Source organism: Acyrthosiphon pisum, chromosome X (genome assembly GCF_005508785.2).
Source record: "Acyrthosiphon pisum isolate AL4f chromosome X, pea_aphid_22Mar2018_4r6ur, whole genome shotgun sequence".
Lineage (NCBI taxonomy): Eukaryota > Metazoa > Arthropoda > Insecta > Hemiptera > Aphididae > Acyrthosiphon > Acyrthosiphon pisum.
In genome coordinates, this window is record NC_042493.1 from 73,216,885 (window position 1) to 73,234,795 (window position 17,911).

Sequence of the window (17,911 nt, forward strand, 5' to 3'; positions counted from 1 at the left end):
AAGGGCCAAATCTATTTTATTTAAATAGGAAAATATTAACATTGTATTTATTCAACTGCCAACCATCAAATAACAATAATAATATATAGAGAATAGATAGGTACATTGTATTAAATATTGTTTCACTCAAATTTGTCCTTATATTTGAACGTGTCCCCACCCAAATGGTTTCTAAAAACTAATAATACGTACAAATAAATGTTGTATGCATTATAGATTATGTAGTATTTTAATAATATCATAGGACATATAATATAGTTATATTTTGGTACCAATATACATATTTATAATTCATATTATAACATGATTCTTTCGCGATGGCTGATAATATACATAATAATTGCATTATAATTTGATACGTTTGTTTTGAAATATTTTTTTCATTTGAGTATGATATTTACAATTGCTTATACGTCCATCTGTTTTAGATGTATTATTAACATTCAACACGTTCTAGTAATCTAGTACAACTTTGAACTCAGTATTAAATATAATTAAAAAAAAAAAAAAACACTATAAATCAAAATAAACAGGAGAACCCTATATTGAAATATCCCCGGGCAAGGTATTAAAATGACGTCCAGCAAAGACCAGATTGTTATGATAATGATTTCTATACGGTCGATAAACCGAATCCATTTAATTTCGAGATTTTGCTTTTAGTTTCGAATCGATGAACACGGACGAGCACTTGAGTTCTTTGTTTTCTGATATTTTCCGCATGATTTCTTATACCTAGAATCAACCATGGATAATAAAATGCAGAAATTCGGTTGTATTTTTAAATAATTATTTAATAGATCAATATTAGCGTCAAACGTTAAATTAATTACCGTTTTTCACTTAAACCTGGAGTATTTTAATTATTTAAAATAGTGATTAAGACATGAAATATATTAAATTTATTTGTACACTAATTATTGTATAGTGGTAACTGGAAATAACAAAAAACTAAGTGTAGACATAATAATGGTATTCAATCCAAATTCCATAATTGATTTAATTTCATATTATACCTAGGTACTTAATAGCCAATAAGTACTTAATACCTATATATGTTTATTTTTTTTTTTTGCTTATTGGTAGTAGATTTGACGAATCGTATTAATAAAATGACTTATATACATATTATGTGCATAGCTATATCTTATTCATAGACCATGTTTTAGAATTTTTTAAATTGTATGTAATCTAACCATGCATATAATACAATTTGGTTTGTTATGATCTATGAACTGATCGCAACAAATTGTTCTATGGTCATTAATAAAAATGCAACATATTATATTATTATAATTTTATTTAAAATAGGCATTCAAAATATGACTATAGAATGGATTATAGGTAGATTCGTGTACAAACCAATGGCTACATAAATGGACCGCAATCATCGTAAATTATAATTTTCTCGTAGGAACATAGCAGTGTAGGCGACCGTAATGAAGTTTTAAAAGAACCTTCAGGTGAAAATCCTGTTTAAGTGGAAACAATCAATTCAAAAGAGTACACAATACAGTAGTTTGACTAAAATCCAAAATTAAGTATAATAAATTATATGAACAAACCTGTCGTAAAGTAATAAAGTAAAATGTTTAAAGATAGTAGAAGTAGATGCCTCCTAGTCCCGAAGAAAGTGTTAAGTGTCTTAATTTTTGTTGTTGATGTAAATAAAATACTAATATTTTATTATTAACGGTAGATATTGTATACACATATTGTGTAAATATAGTACATCGTTACGATTACAATTTCGTAGCTATTTGTACATTTTTGTTTATTGATCCTTTTAAATTTATACCAGGATTTTTACAATACGTGAAAATAATCATAGTAAACAATTCGTTTTGTAATGAGTTTGGTAGAAAATTGCAAACATTATGTGCGGTTAAAACAAACACATGTTGTTTTTTTTTTAAATTGAAATAATTTTAAACAATGTACAATATCAATGTTTGAAACCACATTGTTTATTCAGTTAATAATTGTTAATATGTTTTTACTGTGCAAGTGTTATTAAATAATTTAAAATAAATCTATTTAATGGGTTTTATAATGAAAAAGCAGTTTTATAAATAATTACAAACTATAAACATATTGTATCGTGTGCTATAATACCACATTATTTTTAATGCTGGCAACGAGGGCACAATTATAAAGCAGACATTGACATCGTGAAATTCACAATTAGGTAACATAATAGGAGTTTATAACATTTGATATAAGTCTAGATGTAAAGAAATTTAATATTTCGAATTAAATCTGTGCTAAGAGCGTATAAAATAATGTGATAATAGGCTATACATATTATCGTATAATCAACAAAATCTGTATTTCAAACTTCAAAGCATAATATTTAATGTTAAATGCCCCAAATCACAAAACAAACCTGCCCAGGAACATGAAACTAATACTATACACACATATTACGTATATAGATTAAAGTATGCAAAATTATTCCTCACTCACATTGAATATAAAAAATTAATATATTCGACATTGTATGAATTTTGGAGTTATATCTGTGATGAAATACATAAATAAGTACCTAATTTTAGAATGTAATATAAAGTGCGTAATGTAATTTTTCCGAGCAGTAGTAAGAAAACAATACTAATTTAAAAATGATGTGTTTTTTTTTTTATTTGGTAAGGGAAATAATTAAAGTGTTCCCAAACTTATGTATGTGGCATAATATAATTTTGTTGGGAGCTAGATTATTGTAATACAATGTTATAACATAATTTATTTTGAAATCTGATTTGATAATATTTTTAATTGTTGTAGTAGTTATTGTGTGCAGTATACTATGTTCAAACAATGCAATTTAAAAATCTGCCCGGTCAGTTCATATCACTCGTCTTGCCAAATCACGAAGTTTGATGGCGGCCAACTGCTGCTATTGTTTTATTTTGAATTTGGACCTTTACCACGTTTAAAATATCACGATTCTTCATCGGGATACCACTATAACCAGAAAGTGGTAAACATTTTGTCGTACAAGTGTTCCTTACATTTCATTTTGCTTAGGATAATTTTCTATGAAACTTCTTGTACTTTTTAAAAATTGCCTTTTCTAAAATATTACCTGTGTATTTGTATTAAATTTCTTTTCCTTATATCTAATATGAGCTGCATGACACTATTTACGTCACTCTAAAAATATATTCATTGTAATATTTTTTATGAAAATATCACAATAATACAAACTGAAAAACGTTCTGAATCATCTTTCGAATATGATAATTAATCACATTAATGTACTAACGATGTTTACACATCCACCTCTTTTTATAAAGCTAACTCGAAATAGTGTTCTTCATAATATGTTTTTAAAAAAAATGTCGTCATACATATTATTCTTTTCTGATGGAATTATCCTTGATTTGTTTATACAAATTAATAATTAAAAGCAATTATAATAAATAGACTTGTAATGTAATTTAGTAAGTATATATGGACTCATTGGTTGTGTTCACTGAATAAACATATGAATAGAAATAAATTATTAATTTGTACATGGAATTGAAATATAAACTGAAATGTGTTTCCGTTGTGTGAATTTCATAATTTGAAATGATATCTTTATTCTTGTGAGTCATACAATCAAATTATTTTGTAAACATTTTCTTTGAGGCCGTGTAAAGGGAGTGAAATTAGTTCGCAGACTCGATGTTAGCCGGAACAGGAAATGAACGTATTTTTACAAGTATTGTCACAATAGAGTGGTTATTACTATGTACATTGTACACTGTACCTACCTACATATAATACTAAGCGGCAATTGACTTAGTAGATAATAGTGGACACAAAATATCACTTATTAGTTTATTCTTGTAGTATTTAGAATTTAGCTAATTTATTTTTATTATTGTTTACCTACGGCAGTCATCGGTCTGAAAATTAAATAGAACACATCGTATGAGTGTATGACCTCTAGTATAATTTTAATTACTGTAAAAAAACCTCTTAGTTCTTAGAATATTACATAATATCGGAAACTAATAAATTGTTAAACTCCACTTGAATGGTCTAAATTGTAAAATTCATTCTGTTTGGTAACAATAAACTACTAATTACTATATAAATTGTAAGTTTGCCTATAGGAAAATTAATTTTACAGCGTTGAAAGAGCAAAACGAATAAAACAAAATTTGAATATTATGCAGTTTAAAATATTGTTAGCACCTAAGAAATAATAATAAATCATAATGTCAAACTTATTACACAATTTTTCTTAACTTTTAATTGGGCCACTTGCACACACATGGTTGACCGGTAACAAGTAGTATTACTAAGTATACAAAAAACTTTTGCACAGTATAGTGAAACGGCTGTAGTTATGAGATTTTTTAAGTAATACTATTTAATCCAATTATCGCATAGTGTCTGGGAGTAAAAAAATAAAAGTAATTCCACTTGAAATCTTCACAACGTTCAATGTAATTAATTTCATGCTTTCTCAAAGTTTAATGGTTGGAAAATTAAATAAGTCGAGCTTATATTTAATGTCTTCTTTGTAATTAAACATTATAAGTGGCATTGGACATTGTACATGGTTTTCCGAAAAAGAAAAAAAATTTATAATTTAAATGATAATAATAATAATGCATTCTATTTATTTTTAAATTAAGTTGGTATAACTGGTCAGGAAAAAACCGTTTATACATTTTCCTTCTCAGGACCTTTTTCACACGGAAATTAGCTGTAAAGTAAGTTGTACCTACTGATATAATCAAAATCATTGTAATGTCAAAGTATATAAGATATATTTTATATATGCATATGAATAATATATATGTGTATAAATATATAATGTATAGCACAAGACCGTTACAACTAAATCGTTATAACTAGATGATGTTATATAGTTATTGCATGGTTTATTTATTTTATATTTCGTGAAAATAAATCTTGCTTTGCAGTAAAACGTATGCTCACATTATATTGTTTCTTATAGAATATATTACCTATGGATACATAAAAATGTCAGTGTTTTACTCGAGAATGTAAATTAAAAGCTTCATTACAATATAAGTATTATTATATTATCTTTTTGTAAAAGATCTTGTGACGCAATATTCATACTACAATGACGAATATTGTGATATTTTTCAACGCAAAATCCCCTAAATATTAAACCGCATATATTGTATATTTTGTTTAAAAGAAGGGAAAACTTATTTTTGAAACTTGTGGGTTTTCGGGAAATATCTATAATTTCTTCATGTAATTTGATACCATATACCAGGGTAGCTTCTTAAGCCTATTTATTTCTTAGTATCCCTTTATATATTGCTTGTTTGTTTATTTTTTTCTGAGATTTATATTAAATTATTATATAATATGATAATAAAAATATTGTTATTTGATCTTATCTCTTCGGATAAGTACTTTTAATGTACTCTACTTTTTTTTTCTATAAGGAAAAATAAATTTTTTTAAACTATTACAAATGATATAGGTACAAAAGAATTTCTGTTATTCGAAACTTTATAAATTGAAATTTTTGGTAAGTAATCACTAACAAAAGATTTCTTCGTGAATTCGACAAAACGCACAGTTTTTTAAAAAAAAACTCGTTTATTCCAGTAAAATATAATATAATATAATTATATTATATTCGATGTATTATAACTTCTACGTTCTTACAATATTTCGATAATTTAAAATACGACCATCTAACGAATACCAATTAATTAAAAATAATTCAAGACATATAACTATCAGACTTAAAATTACATACCTTAATAGTTAAAATATTTTTGCAAAGGATAAAATGTGAAATAGTTGTATAAACTTTAAGAAGAATATTCTTTTTTTATATATTTTATATAATATTAAATTTGATAATAATAATATTAGTAGGTAAGTATATTAAAAAATAAATTAAATATGTATGAGTTATTATTTATTAATTTTTATTTGAGTTAACATGTTAATTCATTCAGCCAGTCGTATTGTTATTTTATCTTACCACCATTCAGGTTTAACAAGACATCATCAATTTTGAAATGTTATACAGTTAAAATAATTAAAACATAAATTGAGGTAGCCGAAAAAGTGTTGATAAATATTATTAGTATCTATATGTTAGATTAGTTGCATAATTAATATATTATTAAATGAAATTATACTAGGTATTAAAAACATGTAATACGTAAGTAATAAGTTTAATGTGTATGAATAGTTCTATAATAAATTTAATCTACTTTGACATATTTAAACAATTTAATAAACTCATAGATAGTAAAATGATTTTTTTTTTTAATTTATTTACAGAATTTACGGAAAACCTATAATGTACCTATATTTATTTATACCTAAATACCTACCTCCCGTTGCAGATGAAAAGGGTATTATTGGGGAAATACCTATTTTTATAACGTAAGTTGAAAACTTCCATTTATACACACAAAAATGATCTAAACTATAACAAATTAAGAATAATAACTCTTAGGCGAATAACCTTAAAATGTTGAAGCCTTTATCTTAAATAAAAAAATAATAATAACTGTATTTGAGGTAAGTACATTTTGTTAAATTTGTATTAAAAAGTGATTATATGCCATAATATAGTTTTTATAACAAATTTACTCCAACAAAATATCACTCTGATAATAAGGTAAAAATAGAGTTAATTTTTCATAAAGTGCCTATATTTTATATTGAATATTTGAATAGATTGGGTCACGTTTTTGTAAAGACTGTAACATTATCCATTTTCGGTTTTGAAATCTCTAGCCTGAAAAAAACCTCATAATTTCAAAACCAATAGATTCCTCAACTAATATGTTCTAGGTACCTTAATAAATTATTCATAAAATCATAACAAATTCATTTTAAAACTTACTTACCTAGAACAAAATTTAGTACGATACTGTAATATTTCGTTGATATTGGTTTACAATATTACACAATATATTTCACTATGTATATTCAATTCATCAATATGAGCGTAAAACTTCGTTTTTATCCGTTTCTCACAAAATGATTAGGTTACTATAACGCTATAATAATAATGCTCATGTATAACTTACAGCAGGATTTTACTTGTTAAGAATATATAAGAAGTTATCTTTGCAATTTAATTTTGATATGATATTAATTATATTACTTATTATGATTAAGTGTTATCATATTATCGTCTTAGGTTTTAATTAAATATTCACAAAACATAATCGCCACCTATAAGAATTTATTGCGTTTTCTAATAACCCTGTGTTACAATTATTTTTCTATAATTTACATTTATGTAATATGTTTTTAAACAAATATCTATACAGTTTTGAGTAAGAAAATGAAAAATAAACTTTTTTAAAAAAATCCATGTGAATACTTTTTTTTTCTGAAAAATGGTATGGTCCAAATTCATAAATTCATTAAAATTATATTTTTAAATGTTATTTTATATATATAGTCGACAAAATATAGTACCATGCTGATATTTGATGTTTCTATTAGAGATGCGTATTCATTTCTATCTAAAATTGCATTACTAAAGTAATAATATTATAATATTATAATAATGATCAACTAAAAAACAATACTAATTTCAACAAAAATCGTACCTACCATTCCTTTTTTCACTTGATTCATTTTTGGCCAAACCAATAAGTTTAATATTTCATTTATGTTACACATATTAAAAAGTATTAAAAACATGAGTTGCTTAAATATTAGGCAATACATAAATGAAAATAATATAGGTATATAATCTTTGTCATTAATTATTTGATCGTCGAGTTTGATTGTGGTGGCAAGTGGAAACTTCTATAATATAGGTATTTGTATACCCAGAACAAAATAAATACAAAATAAATATTTAATAAATAAATAATTGGTAAACAACTTATTTTGTTAATACTGTTCCATAATAATAATATATACCTAATAATATAATACAATAATATTATGTAATACATTGCATAGTATAAATAGACAAAACATTACAATTTCTTAGTAGGTACTGATCAAATAATTATTGACAACAATTATATCTTATTATTTATAATACGTATCCCTATCATATCATTTATGTACAACTTAAATTTTAAATTATTTTCTAAATGTATATAACATAAATTAAATATTGGCTTGGTTGAAAAGGTAATCAACCGTTTTCAAATTGGGCCTAAAAGTAAATAGACTGAAAAGGAAAGGGCACGATGTTGATTATGTTCCTATACTAACATGTGAAAAATATAATATAAAAATATTGTGCCTTTGATTTTTTTTTTAAATTATTAATATGAAATTTCAATTAAAAAGTCTATTTGCAATAATTCCTAAGCTTACGTTATAGATGTATAATAATTGAATACAAAATAAAATAAAAACCGGGAAACTGTAGGTATATAATATATGTAGTAACCACTATACCGGTAGGCTTCTGGTGGATCTCGTCATTGAGTCGGTCACTAAAATATATATAAGATATATCACGTATTTCTTAAGGTGGTTTATATTTGATATGATATTTATATTATTGTCGGGTATTAGTATTTCCTTAATTCGGTATGTAGGACCTACGTTGAACGAGCTGTTGTATTGAACAATTAATTGTATATATGATGAAATAATCATATTAGTAATGGTGGCCAGTGACAAGTAATTAATTGAAATAAAAAAACTTAAATCGTTAGAAAAAAAAAGTTGTTATTTCGTTTAAATATCCAATTTTGTGAAATTTACAACGATTATAAAATCAAATTTTATCTATATTTAATATTGTACTGTATTTTTTTTAATTGCTATAATAATTACTTGTGAAAAACACTGTAAATCATCAATATTTTTAGTCGAGAAAAAAAATTTAATTATATTTTAATTTTAGTTTCTAGTTAGCATAATACATTCCAAAAATATTTATTTCAAAACGATTTAAAGATTTAAAATGTTTAATATTTTACAATATTCAATACCTGTAATTAAATAAATAATTATAGGTATGGTCGAAAAAGTATAATAAAAGGTATACCTATTAAAAGGTTTAATAGGTAGATATACTTTTATATTTTGAATTCGACGAACAGAAGAAATATATTATTTAGCATACATATTATAATGTATTCAATATAGGCCCATCATTAATTTAATTATAACATCTTGGGTATATAGAATATATTTTTTTAAACGTCTATAATATATAGCTATTATATTAAATATATAATATAAATTATTATTATGTTGAGGTGTTGATAGTTGAATGTTGATAGTCACCAGTGAATGTCGATATACACCAAAAGTCGTAACTATATTAAATGTTGCCAAAATGGCCTTTACGCGGTCATAGACCTATCATTGTTGACATTTGCAATTTAGTGTTTGGTAAGTTTTGAGCACGATGTAAACTTAAGGACATTTTTGATAGTATTAAGACGTTATCGCTCTATCACAATATTTTGAAACTTTTAAACTGTGTTGAATCGTTATTCGCGTTATCGAACCGGATATAGTGAGCTCGATATGCGACAATCCGATTTTGTAACACGTTTGATTGCTGGATAAAAATCGTTAGAATCGATGCGTACCTATTAACCTAGGAAAACGCTTTTATATCAATATTAAATTAAACTTGAAAATGGAAAATATGAAAAATGTTTTTATAAATAGATAAGTGCACTTTTAACTAAAAAAAATCTAGATAACTGTTTTTATTTATGTTTCGACAAATATAATAATAATACCTATATAAGTAAAATAATAAGTGCTAAAGAGGAAAAAATGAACAGAAAACTGAGTACAGGACATTAAATCGGTTTGCTGTTATAAGTATTATGGGTAGTCATAAACTATAATCGTTTCATGAGGTGAAACTAAAATTATTCATTATGTAAAATACGAAGAATTATATGAAATTACGTATGAAACTCATATAAAAACTGGTCATGGAGGGCAAACCAGAATGATGAGTGAAATACAGAACAAGTTCAAAAATATAACACCCGATATAGTTATAATATTCTTAAGTTTAGGTATACTATGCTCAATGCCAAATCATGCAAAAAGTTCCGAAAAAAAAGGTATTGTAATTAAACCTTTTATGAGGAGTGGGCTTGAAATGTCGGTGTCAAGTATAGACTTATAAGGAGATATGTATGCGAAATTGCAATTATTTCCAAATTAAATTTATATTAAATTATTAGGATCACCAAACCAAGTTTATAAAATATTAAGGCCTTTTTAATATATCACTTATTAAATATATTTCTTATTTTTGGTGCTCCAAATATTTTACATTCAGACAACGGACGAGAGTTCGTAAATAAAGTATGTACCAAATAACAGAACAATGTGTGGTGCCATTATGATCATTGGCACAATTTGTGGGGGTGGGCTTGGGTTTTACTTAGCACCCCAAATTGTTTTGTTAGTTTTGATTTTAATAGTCATTATGCGGCTATCCACAAACATAAAATAATTTGAAAATGAATACAGGGGCTTCAGCACCCCCAGTTTCTTAATTGGAATTGCGCGCCTCGTGGTGGTGTCAAAATAATTGTAGACGGAAAACCACGGCACAGACAAGGATCGATTGAAATGGATAAACAAGATTTCCAAAATAGTATACTGATAGCTATAACGATGGAAGATCATAATTATTGTTAACGATCTGGGCTTGCAAACATAATAATAATGTTATGATTGTAAAGTTATATTTGACAAAAAAATATTGAAATTTTTAAGCGTAATTATAACGGAAATCGATAATCAAAAATAATTAAATGCCGCAAAACAAAACATAACGATCAACAAATTATATTATATATCATTAAACAAAACATAACGCAAAACGTGATTTATAGAATATCATTAAACGAAAAATAAGGCAAAACAAAATTTATAGAACATCATTGACTGAAAAATAACACAAAATGAAAATATTTTAAAATTTATTTATTTAAAAAGTCTATTGGTTTCGTAGAAACATTTATTTCATGCAAATAATCTAAGAATTGATTATGTTATAATATGATGTATCCGAGCCATTACCTACCCGCATTAGTTATTATTTTTAAATTTAATAGGTATTAACACTATTTTAAATAGGTAACGATAGTTAATGCAAAACGTGTACCTATAACGTTTTAGTTCGAAATAGGGATAAACGCAAAACTTGGATAACGTTTTAATTCTGAATAACGATAAACGCAAAACTTGGATAACATTTTAATTCTGAATAACGATAAATGCGAAAATTGAATAACGTTATAATTGTAAGTAACATAAAATGGAATTTTTTTTCAAATCCGAGAACTGTTTACCATACTACAAAATGGTGAGAAGTATTATGAAGTATAATATAAAGTTATTTTCACTTGCTAAATTTACGAAAAAATTGAGTATTATCTCAAGGCATTAGGCAAGCACCACACGTAGTTATTTTTGGAAATTAGGAATAAAGAAATTTTATGGTACTAGATGGACTTAAAATACAAACAAGTGTAATGCTGCAATCGTCGTACCAAAAATGTCCGTCTGCTCAAGTGGGCGATGCTGTTCGAGTGCGTGTTCCAGATATCAACAGAGGATGTATGTATAATTCCCAAAATATCTTAGACTTACTTATGTATGAGATAATGGCTTCTACAAATTGTGAAAGAAAACACGACGACGTAGGATTATCAGTCAGCAGCTCTACACTCGTAATCAATTTGCAGCGTGATGCAAAAAATGGTATCATTAAACGACGTTTTATCTGATAAGACGATATCTTTGATGCAGGAATCGACAGCTGTTCCCAAACGTGGTGGTTAAGATTAAGTAATATGCTTTTGTAAAAAAAAAAAATGTAACACAAAACAATTTAGTTATAAGATTGGGGGAGGATTCTTTACAACAGTAAATTCTACGGCATAGTTTAACATGTTGTAATAAATACAAAATAATTACAGAGTAAAATATTTTTTATTATAATATTAAACTTAAGTTATTTACAAAATTTTCATTTATTTATCTATTTTATTACCTATCTATTCTATATTTCTATATATATATATTTATATATCTAACTAATTATTAATATCAAAATAATTGTAATTGTAATTTATGGTTTTCATTTGTATGTATAAACATTCACAAAATAAATATTTTGGATGTCAACAAACACCGGTAAATGTCCGCATTATGATGTACCTATTTGTAAAAATGTACAACATCTACCAAACGATTGGTAAACGTCCACAATTACCGGTGACTGTCAACACTCAGCACTCACTGTAAGGTGGTCATACACCATAACATAATTATTATAAATTAGGGATTTACAAAATACGATAATAATGTGTTTAATACAATTATTTTGAAATCCAATTTCCTCAAAATTATTATTTGGTTACTAAAATGACTGGAAATTTCACCAGGATACCCATTGTAATATTTTAACATGGTTATACGTCATTTGATTAACATCTCATGAAAATTTTAATGAAATACAATAGTTTTGAAATGTGCACTCTTAACTGTGAAATGTGAATATTCAAGCAATACAATTTATAAAAGTTAAAGATGTGCTCTGACACGAGTAATGGGAAATTAAAATTAGTTAGTTAACGAATCGAAATTATTTGTCGTATTGTAATAGAACATCAGAACTACTAAAAGTAATTATAGTATTATACTTGCGCATTTGAGTAACACATATTATGATAATATAAATATATAGTGATGCAGTAAGAAGAGTTTTAACGGGTAGTGGGATTTCGTTTACAGTCTTAAAAAATGAAAATGTGTATTTTATTATTGGTACAGTAATAATTATTAAGTTTTGATCATGAACACGATCGGGGGTTGGAACTGAAAAAGGGGTAAAACTCCATGATTTCACCGTTAGATTAGGTTAGGTTTTCGCTTTCTTGCAATAATATTATTAATTCACTACAACTGACTGCTCACGAGAATAAAACAACCGAAAGAGCGATCATGGTAATAATAAAATTCGGGCTACGACTATAGGCAATTATAATCTCTGGTGTTGGTTTGTTAGTATCCCGATGGGTCAGATACGAAATCAATAATATCGTGATCATAGTATTATTATTATGTTTTTACTGTCCAATTTATTACTCTTGATTTTCATTACTGTTTATCGGAGTTTTCTACAATCGAAACTAACAAAAAAACCAAAATTATCTCTCGATATTAAAATGTGGTTTTTAACGTGTCCATTACAAGGTTTTGTTGTCTAAACACTATGCGCGTACATCAATGAAACTCGAATAAACTAATGAACAACGTGTTCATCACGTATTTTCATGCAGTAAGAATCATTATGATACGTAGCGCCGTTAATCCGATGTCATACATGAGATATTATTATGAGTATGGATAAACATGCTCGCAATGACTACCCACTGTTCTGTTTAAATTGATGTTTGTTGTATTTTACTTATACCTAGTCTAAAATATCAATTTTAATCCCTTATTTGTTTGGTATATGATCGATGTATTTGTCACCGTACCTATATTATATGTACTATAATAATATACACACCTACGATCTACATAGATAAAACACTATAATATAACTTATCATTTGTTTGGTTTGCATAGTATTTTTCAATGGATTATACCATCTGCACCAGAGCTGCGAGTTTTTATATTATTCGCCTGACCTAAAAATTACCTAAACACGATTAGAAGAGTACGCTAAATTTATTATTTCAAAATAATATTTGTTTAATAGTTACACAAGGTAGGTACATTGGAAAAACTCGTGTTATCATGTTCGGCAAACATTGGTCCTATTTAATAGTCTATATATGCATTATATTCTCCGAGAACTAATGTAAATATAAGGGAACCCCTTTTTTTTATCACTATAAATTATTATGAATTCCGCGCGTAATTATAGTGTGACAATCTGGATTTTAGTTGTTCAATATTTTGTGCTCATTGCTTATACATATTCATAAGTTCATAAAAAAATACGATAATTATTAAATATAATATATATTATATCATACAGAGTGTTATAAAAAGATCTGACAAAACAAAAAAGTGGTTCTAGATAAACGTATAACAAAAATTGTGAAAATTAAATAGATTATAAATAATTTAAGAAATATACTCATGTTAGGAAATTCCAAAAATAATATTTTGAAAAATTTCATTACGTTTTAAATTAATTTACTAAAAAAAAAAAAAAACTATTAGACTTAGATAAATGTTTTACCATCAAAATAGTTCTTCCAATAAGATTAACGAATCGGATATTATTCTGAAATTTTCCAAAAAAATTTAAATTAAATTTTCAAATTTTTATTTTCTATTTTAAATATGCATGAAAAATGTATACTATAATTAATATATAGCATAATTACAAATTATATAAAAGAAAACAAAATGTATTGCATTATTCAGTTATTTTTGTTACACTCTGTTCAATAATAATATATCCTTATACGTACACAATAATTTATTTGTGAGATTAGAATAATTTGCTTGAACTGAATACCTACGTCCCCGTTATATATCGGTTAAATCGAATTGTTTACAAACAATATCTATTCAAAATAACTTTTTATATGTCACTTGCACCTGTTATAACACCTGTATAATATTATTCTAACAATTTAAGCAACTATATTATAATAGTTATCAAATAATATATTATAATTTATATTATAAATACCAAATATTTAAAGTTTAAATCACTAATTCTCCATCAGAGATATGTGGAAACCCACTCACTTTATTTTAACAATTCATATTAATATTTTTACGTACAACTAATAAACACTTTTACAAATAATTGTGAATTAATACAATTAAAAATTGTTTTATTTGAAAATCCATAAATAATGACAATTGTCTTAAAAATATGTATTATAAAACAAAACTTAGGACTTAGGAGAAAAAACATTTAGATTTTTATTATATCATTGTAATGCAATTTAATTTAAAAATTGATATTGGTACATGTCATTGCAGTATGATTAAATACTATGTAATCATATCATTATAAATATTTGACACAGTCGAAACAAATAATCATCAATCATATAATAATTTGATTTAATTCGATAATTTGTGTAGAAAGTCACTATAATATAACAAATACATTTGAATAAAATAATAAATACAGAAAATTAATTAGGTGTTAAAAAAAATAAGTGTATATATATATATATATAAATATATAAATATTCATATTTTTGGTCAATAACCCAATAAAAAATAATTAAAATCTACATTTATAATAGTACGTAGTATTAAATAACATAAAATACACGAGTCTAGTCTAGGTATTGAGTTTCATAAATTATTTTTGATTATTTCTTCTTTTTGTAGCCGAATTCATTTGTCACTAAAATAGATAAAAGGACCACTTTAGTCGTTAGTATGAAATTATTAATTATTTATATTACGTCATACCTTTATAGTTGTCTTCGTAATAACACAGTAAGTTCCATAAATCTATGCCTTGGTCGGTTTCTATGTCCATGAGACCACCGTATTTAGTTGGTAAACATTTGGCATCCAGATGTGCTAATAATGATGAGTGATCATAACCGTGCAAAAGCATCTGAAAATTTTTTACAACGATTATAAAATAAAATTTCTCGACATTTGCATTGCAAGCCACTATATTTAAAAATCAGCCACTGGTGTGTATTACGTCATGAGCGATGTAGGAGGTTTGGGCATATTGTTCACAAGGCCCTATCAATATTTGGGAAATGTAAAAATTATATTTTTACAATTATTACAATATTTTCTACATTTCCAAGGAAAAGTTTACTTCCTGTGAGCAATGTAAATTAAGTTAAATAATTATGAAAAAAAAACAATATAAATGGAAGTATTTCGAACGACGCACATTGGGTAGTATAAAATATTATAATAATACACTATGGAAATTATTAATTTGGGTAGATAAAGATTTACATAATAATATAAGACTTTATGTAATATAGTATAAGATACACACAATTTTAGTTGAACAATTTCCGGACAATTCTGTAACATTAAGTACATTAATAGTGTTCACGTAAGAACAAATAAAAACATTATTATTTTGTATAATTTTAACAAATTTAATTTGGCAGGTAGTACCTATGTTCATCGCTTATTTTAATAGTCATATAATTGTGATATAAAAATATTATTAGAGGTTCATAAAATGATATTTTTAATTCGTTTAATTTATTGAAATTAAATATTACTCTGTTTGAAAAAGTTTTATAGTTTTTATATTTTATCTCCTTTGCCCACCTTAATTTGGTCGTTGAAACAATGTAGACTCCTCCACCCCTCGACCACTAAAATCGGACATTAAACAATTTCCTACTTTTCTTATAACATAATATATTATATTATGTATATAATTTAATAATATAATGTATATAACACTGTCACACATCTATATAATATATAATTGCAATAAGTAATTTAAGATAAGGCGCATCGGGTTCTCCATGCGTTTAATTTAATCAAATATATTTATTTTTTTTTGTTATATCAAATTTGAGATACCTGAGAAGTGGAATTAATTATGGTATACTTTTAATATACTTAGGTTTCTATAAAATTTAGAGTATGAACCTTATTAAAAAAAAAATAAAATAAAATAAGGTCAAAGTAAGTAAATTAGTTATACAAAAACGTATCCAGTATATTTTGAATATAGCCATATAAAAATGCTGGTTTATCAAACAAAAAGTCTACGTAATGATATTATGTTAATTTTAATTAAACCCCGTTAATCGGTTCTGGCGCAATTGACGAGCTATATACCAGTTTTTATTATTTATCGTACATGACCAACGAAATACAAAATTCTAAATTTTGATACATCGGTAAATATTAGATAGTAAATATACTATTAACTTTGTTTACATTTGTTATGATACCATAGTCCATACATTGATGATGTAGATTCTTAATTTTAATGAACGTATTTTTTTAATATATTTTTTTTTTACTTTTAACAAATATTCATTATGTAATAAATGTTAATAGTGACAATAACGAGAAACCGTAATATAGTATTATTTTTTTTTTTCCCAATGATAAAAGTCCAGAACTAATTAAATAAAATATACAGGTTAATAGATTTTGGTCTTTTAAAATCTTGTTTGTATTTTTTAAGCAATTAATTCAAAACAATTTTACGTGAATATAAATTATTAATATTTCTTTAAAATTTAAATTTCAAACGCTCATAAAATTATTGTGGATTTATGTTCAAAAATTATTTTTAATCTCAATAATAATTAACTATCTTAAGATCAATATAAATTAAATTTTCAAGGTTTTTGACTATACGAAACAGTTTTTATTAACATTTATAGGGAAAAAAAATTTTGGAAATTAAAAATGTCTATAAATAGCTCAAAAATCGTATTATAATTAATACTATAATTATTTTGAAAATTATAAAAATTTTAATTTTTACCTATCTAAATTACCTGCAATTAGATTGACTTTACTAAAAGTAAAGATATTAAAGTTGAAAATAAAGCATTTTTTCTACAGCAAAACATATACACTACTTGAAAAAACACATATTCTCCGCTCAGAGTCTTAAATAAAGCAAACCGGTTAAATTTCAAAGAATGTTTGTGCAAATCTATTATGTCATATAAAAAAGTAAAAAGAAAAATAATAGGAATGTACCTCCATGGGTTATGCGTCGGATAAAATTCACTTTTATGTGCAAACACAGAATAGGTACAAATAAATATTATATTCGTTCCAAGTCTTTTATATGTTTATTCAATACTACACAATTAAACTTAACTTTTGTGTTGATATATTATGCACTCGAAACACATACATAGTGTGTACCTACATACAACATAAATAATAATATATTATAATGTGCCAAGTGATTAACTAACGACTTGCATTAAGCTGGTGGCTGTATTGGGGGAAACCGAAACTCCATTAAGTATTCCAATACAACACG

At 25.4% G+C, this 17,911-nt stretch overlaps 1 protein-coding gene across 1 annotated transcript in view; it reads right to left on the reverse strand.

Moving 5' to 3' along the window:
* Positions 1-14,998: 14,998 nt before the first annotated feature.
* LOC100169193 (alpha-tocopherol transfer protein-like) overlaps positions 14,999-17,911 on the reverse strand; it is a 30,822-nt gene continuing 27,909 nt past the window's right edge. The window contains exons 7-8 of the mRNA NM_001162841.2: positions 15,376-15,526; positions 14,999-15,307 (exon numbers count right to left, since the gene is read on the reverse strand). Coding sequence (NP_001156313.1) covers positions 15,273-15,307; positions 15,376-15,526 — 186 coding nt within the window. The 3' untranslated portion in view covers positions 14,999-15,272. The remainder of the gene's footprint in view (positions 15,308-15,375; positions 15,527-17,911) is intronic.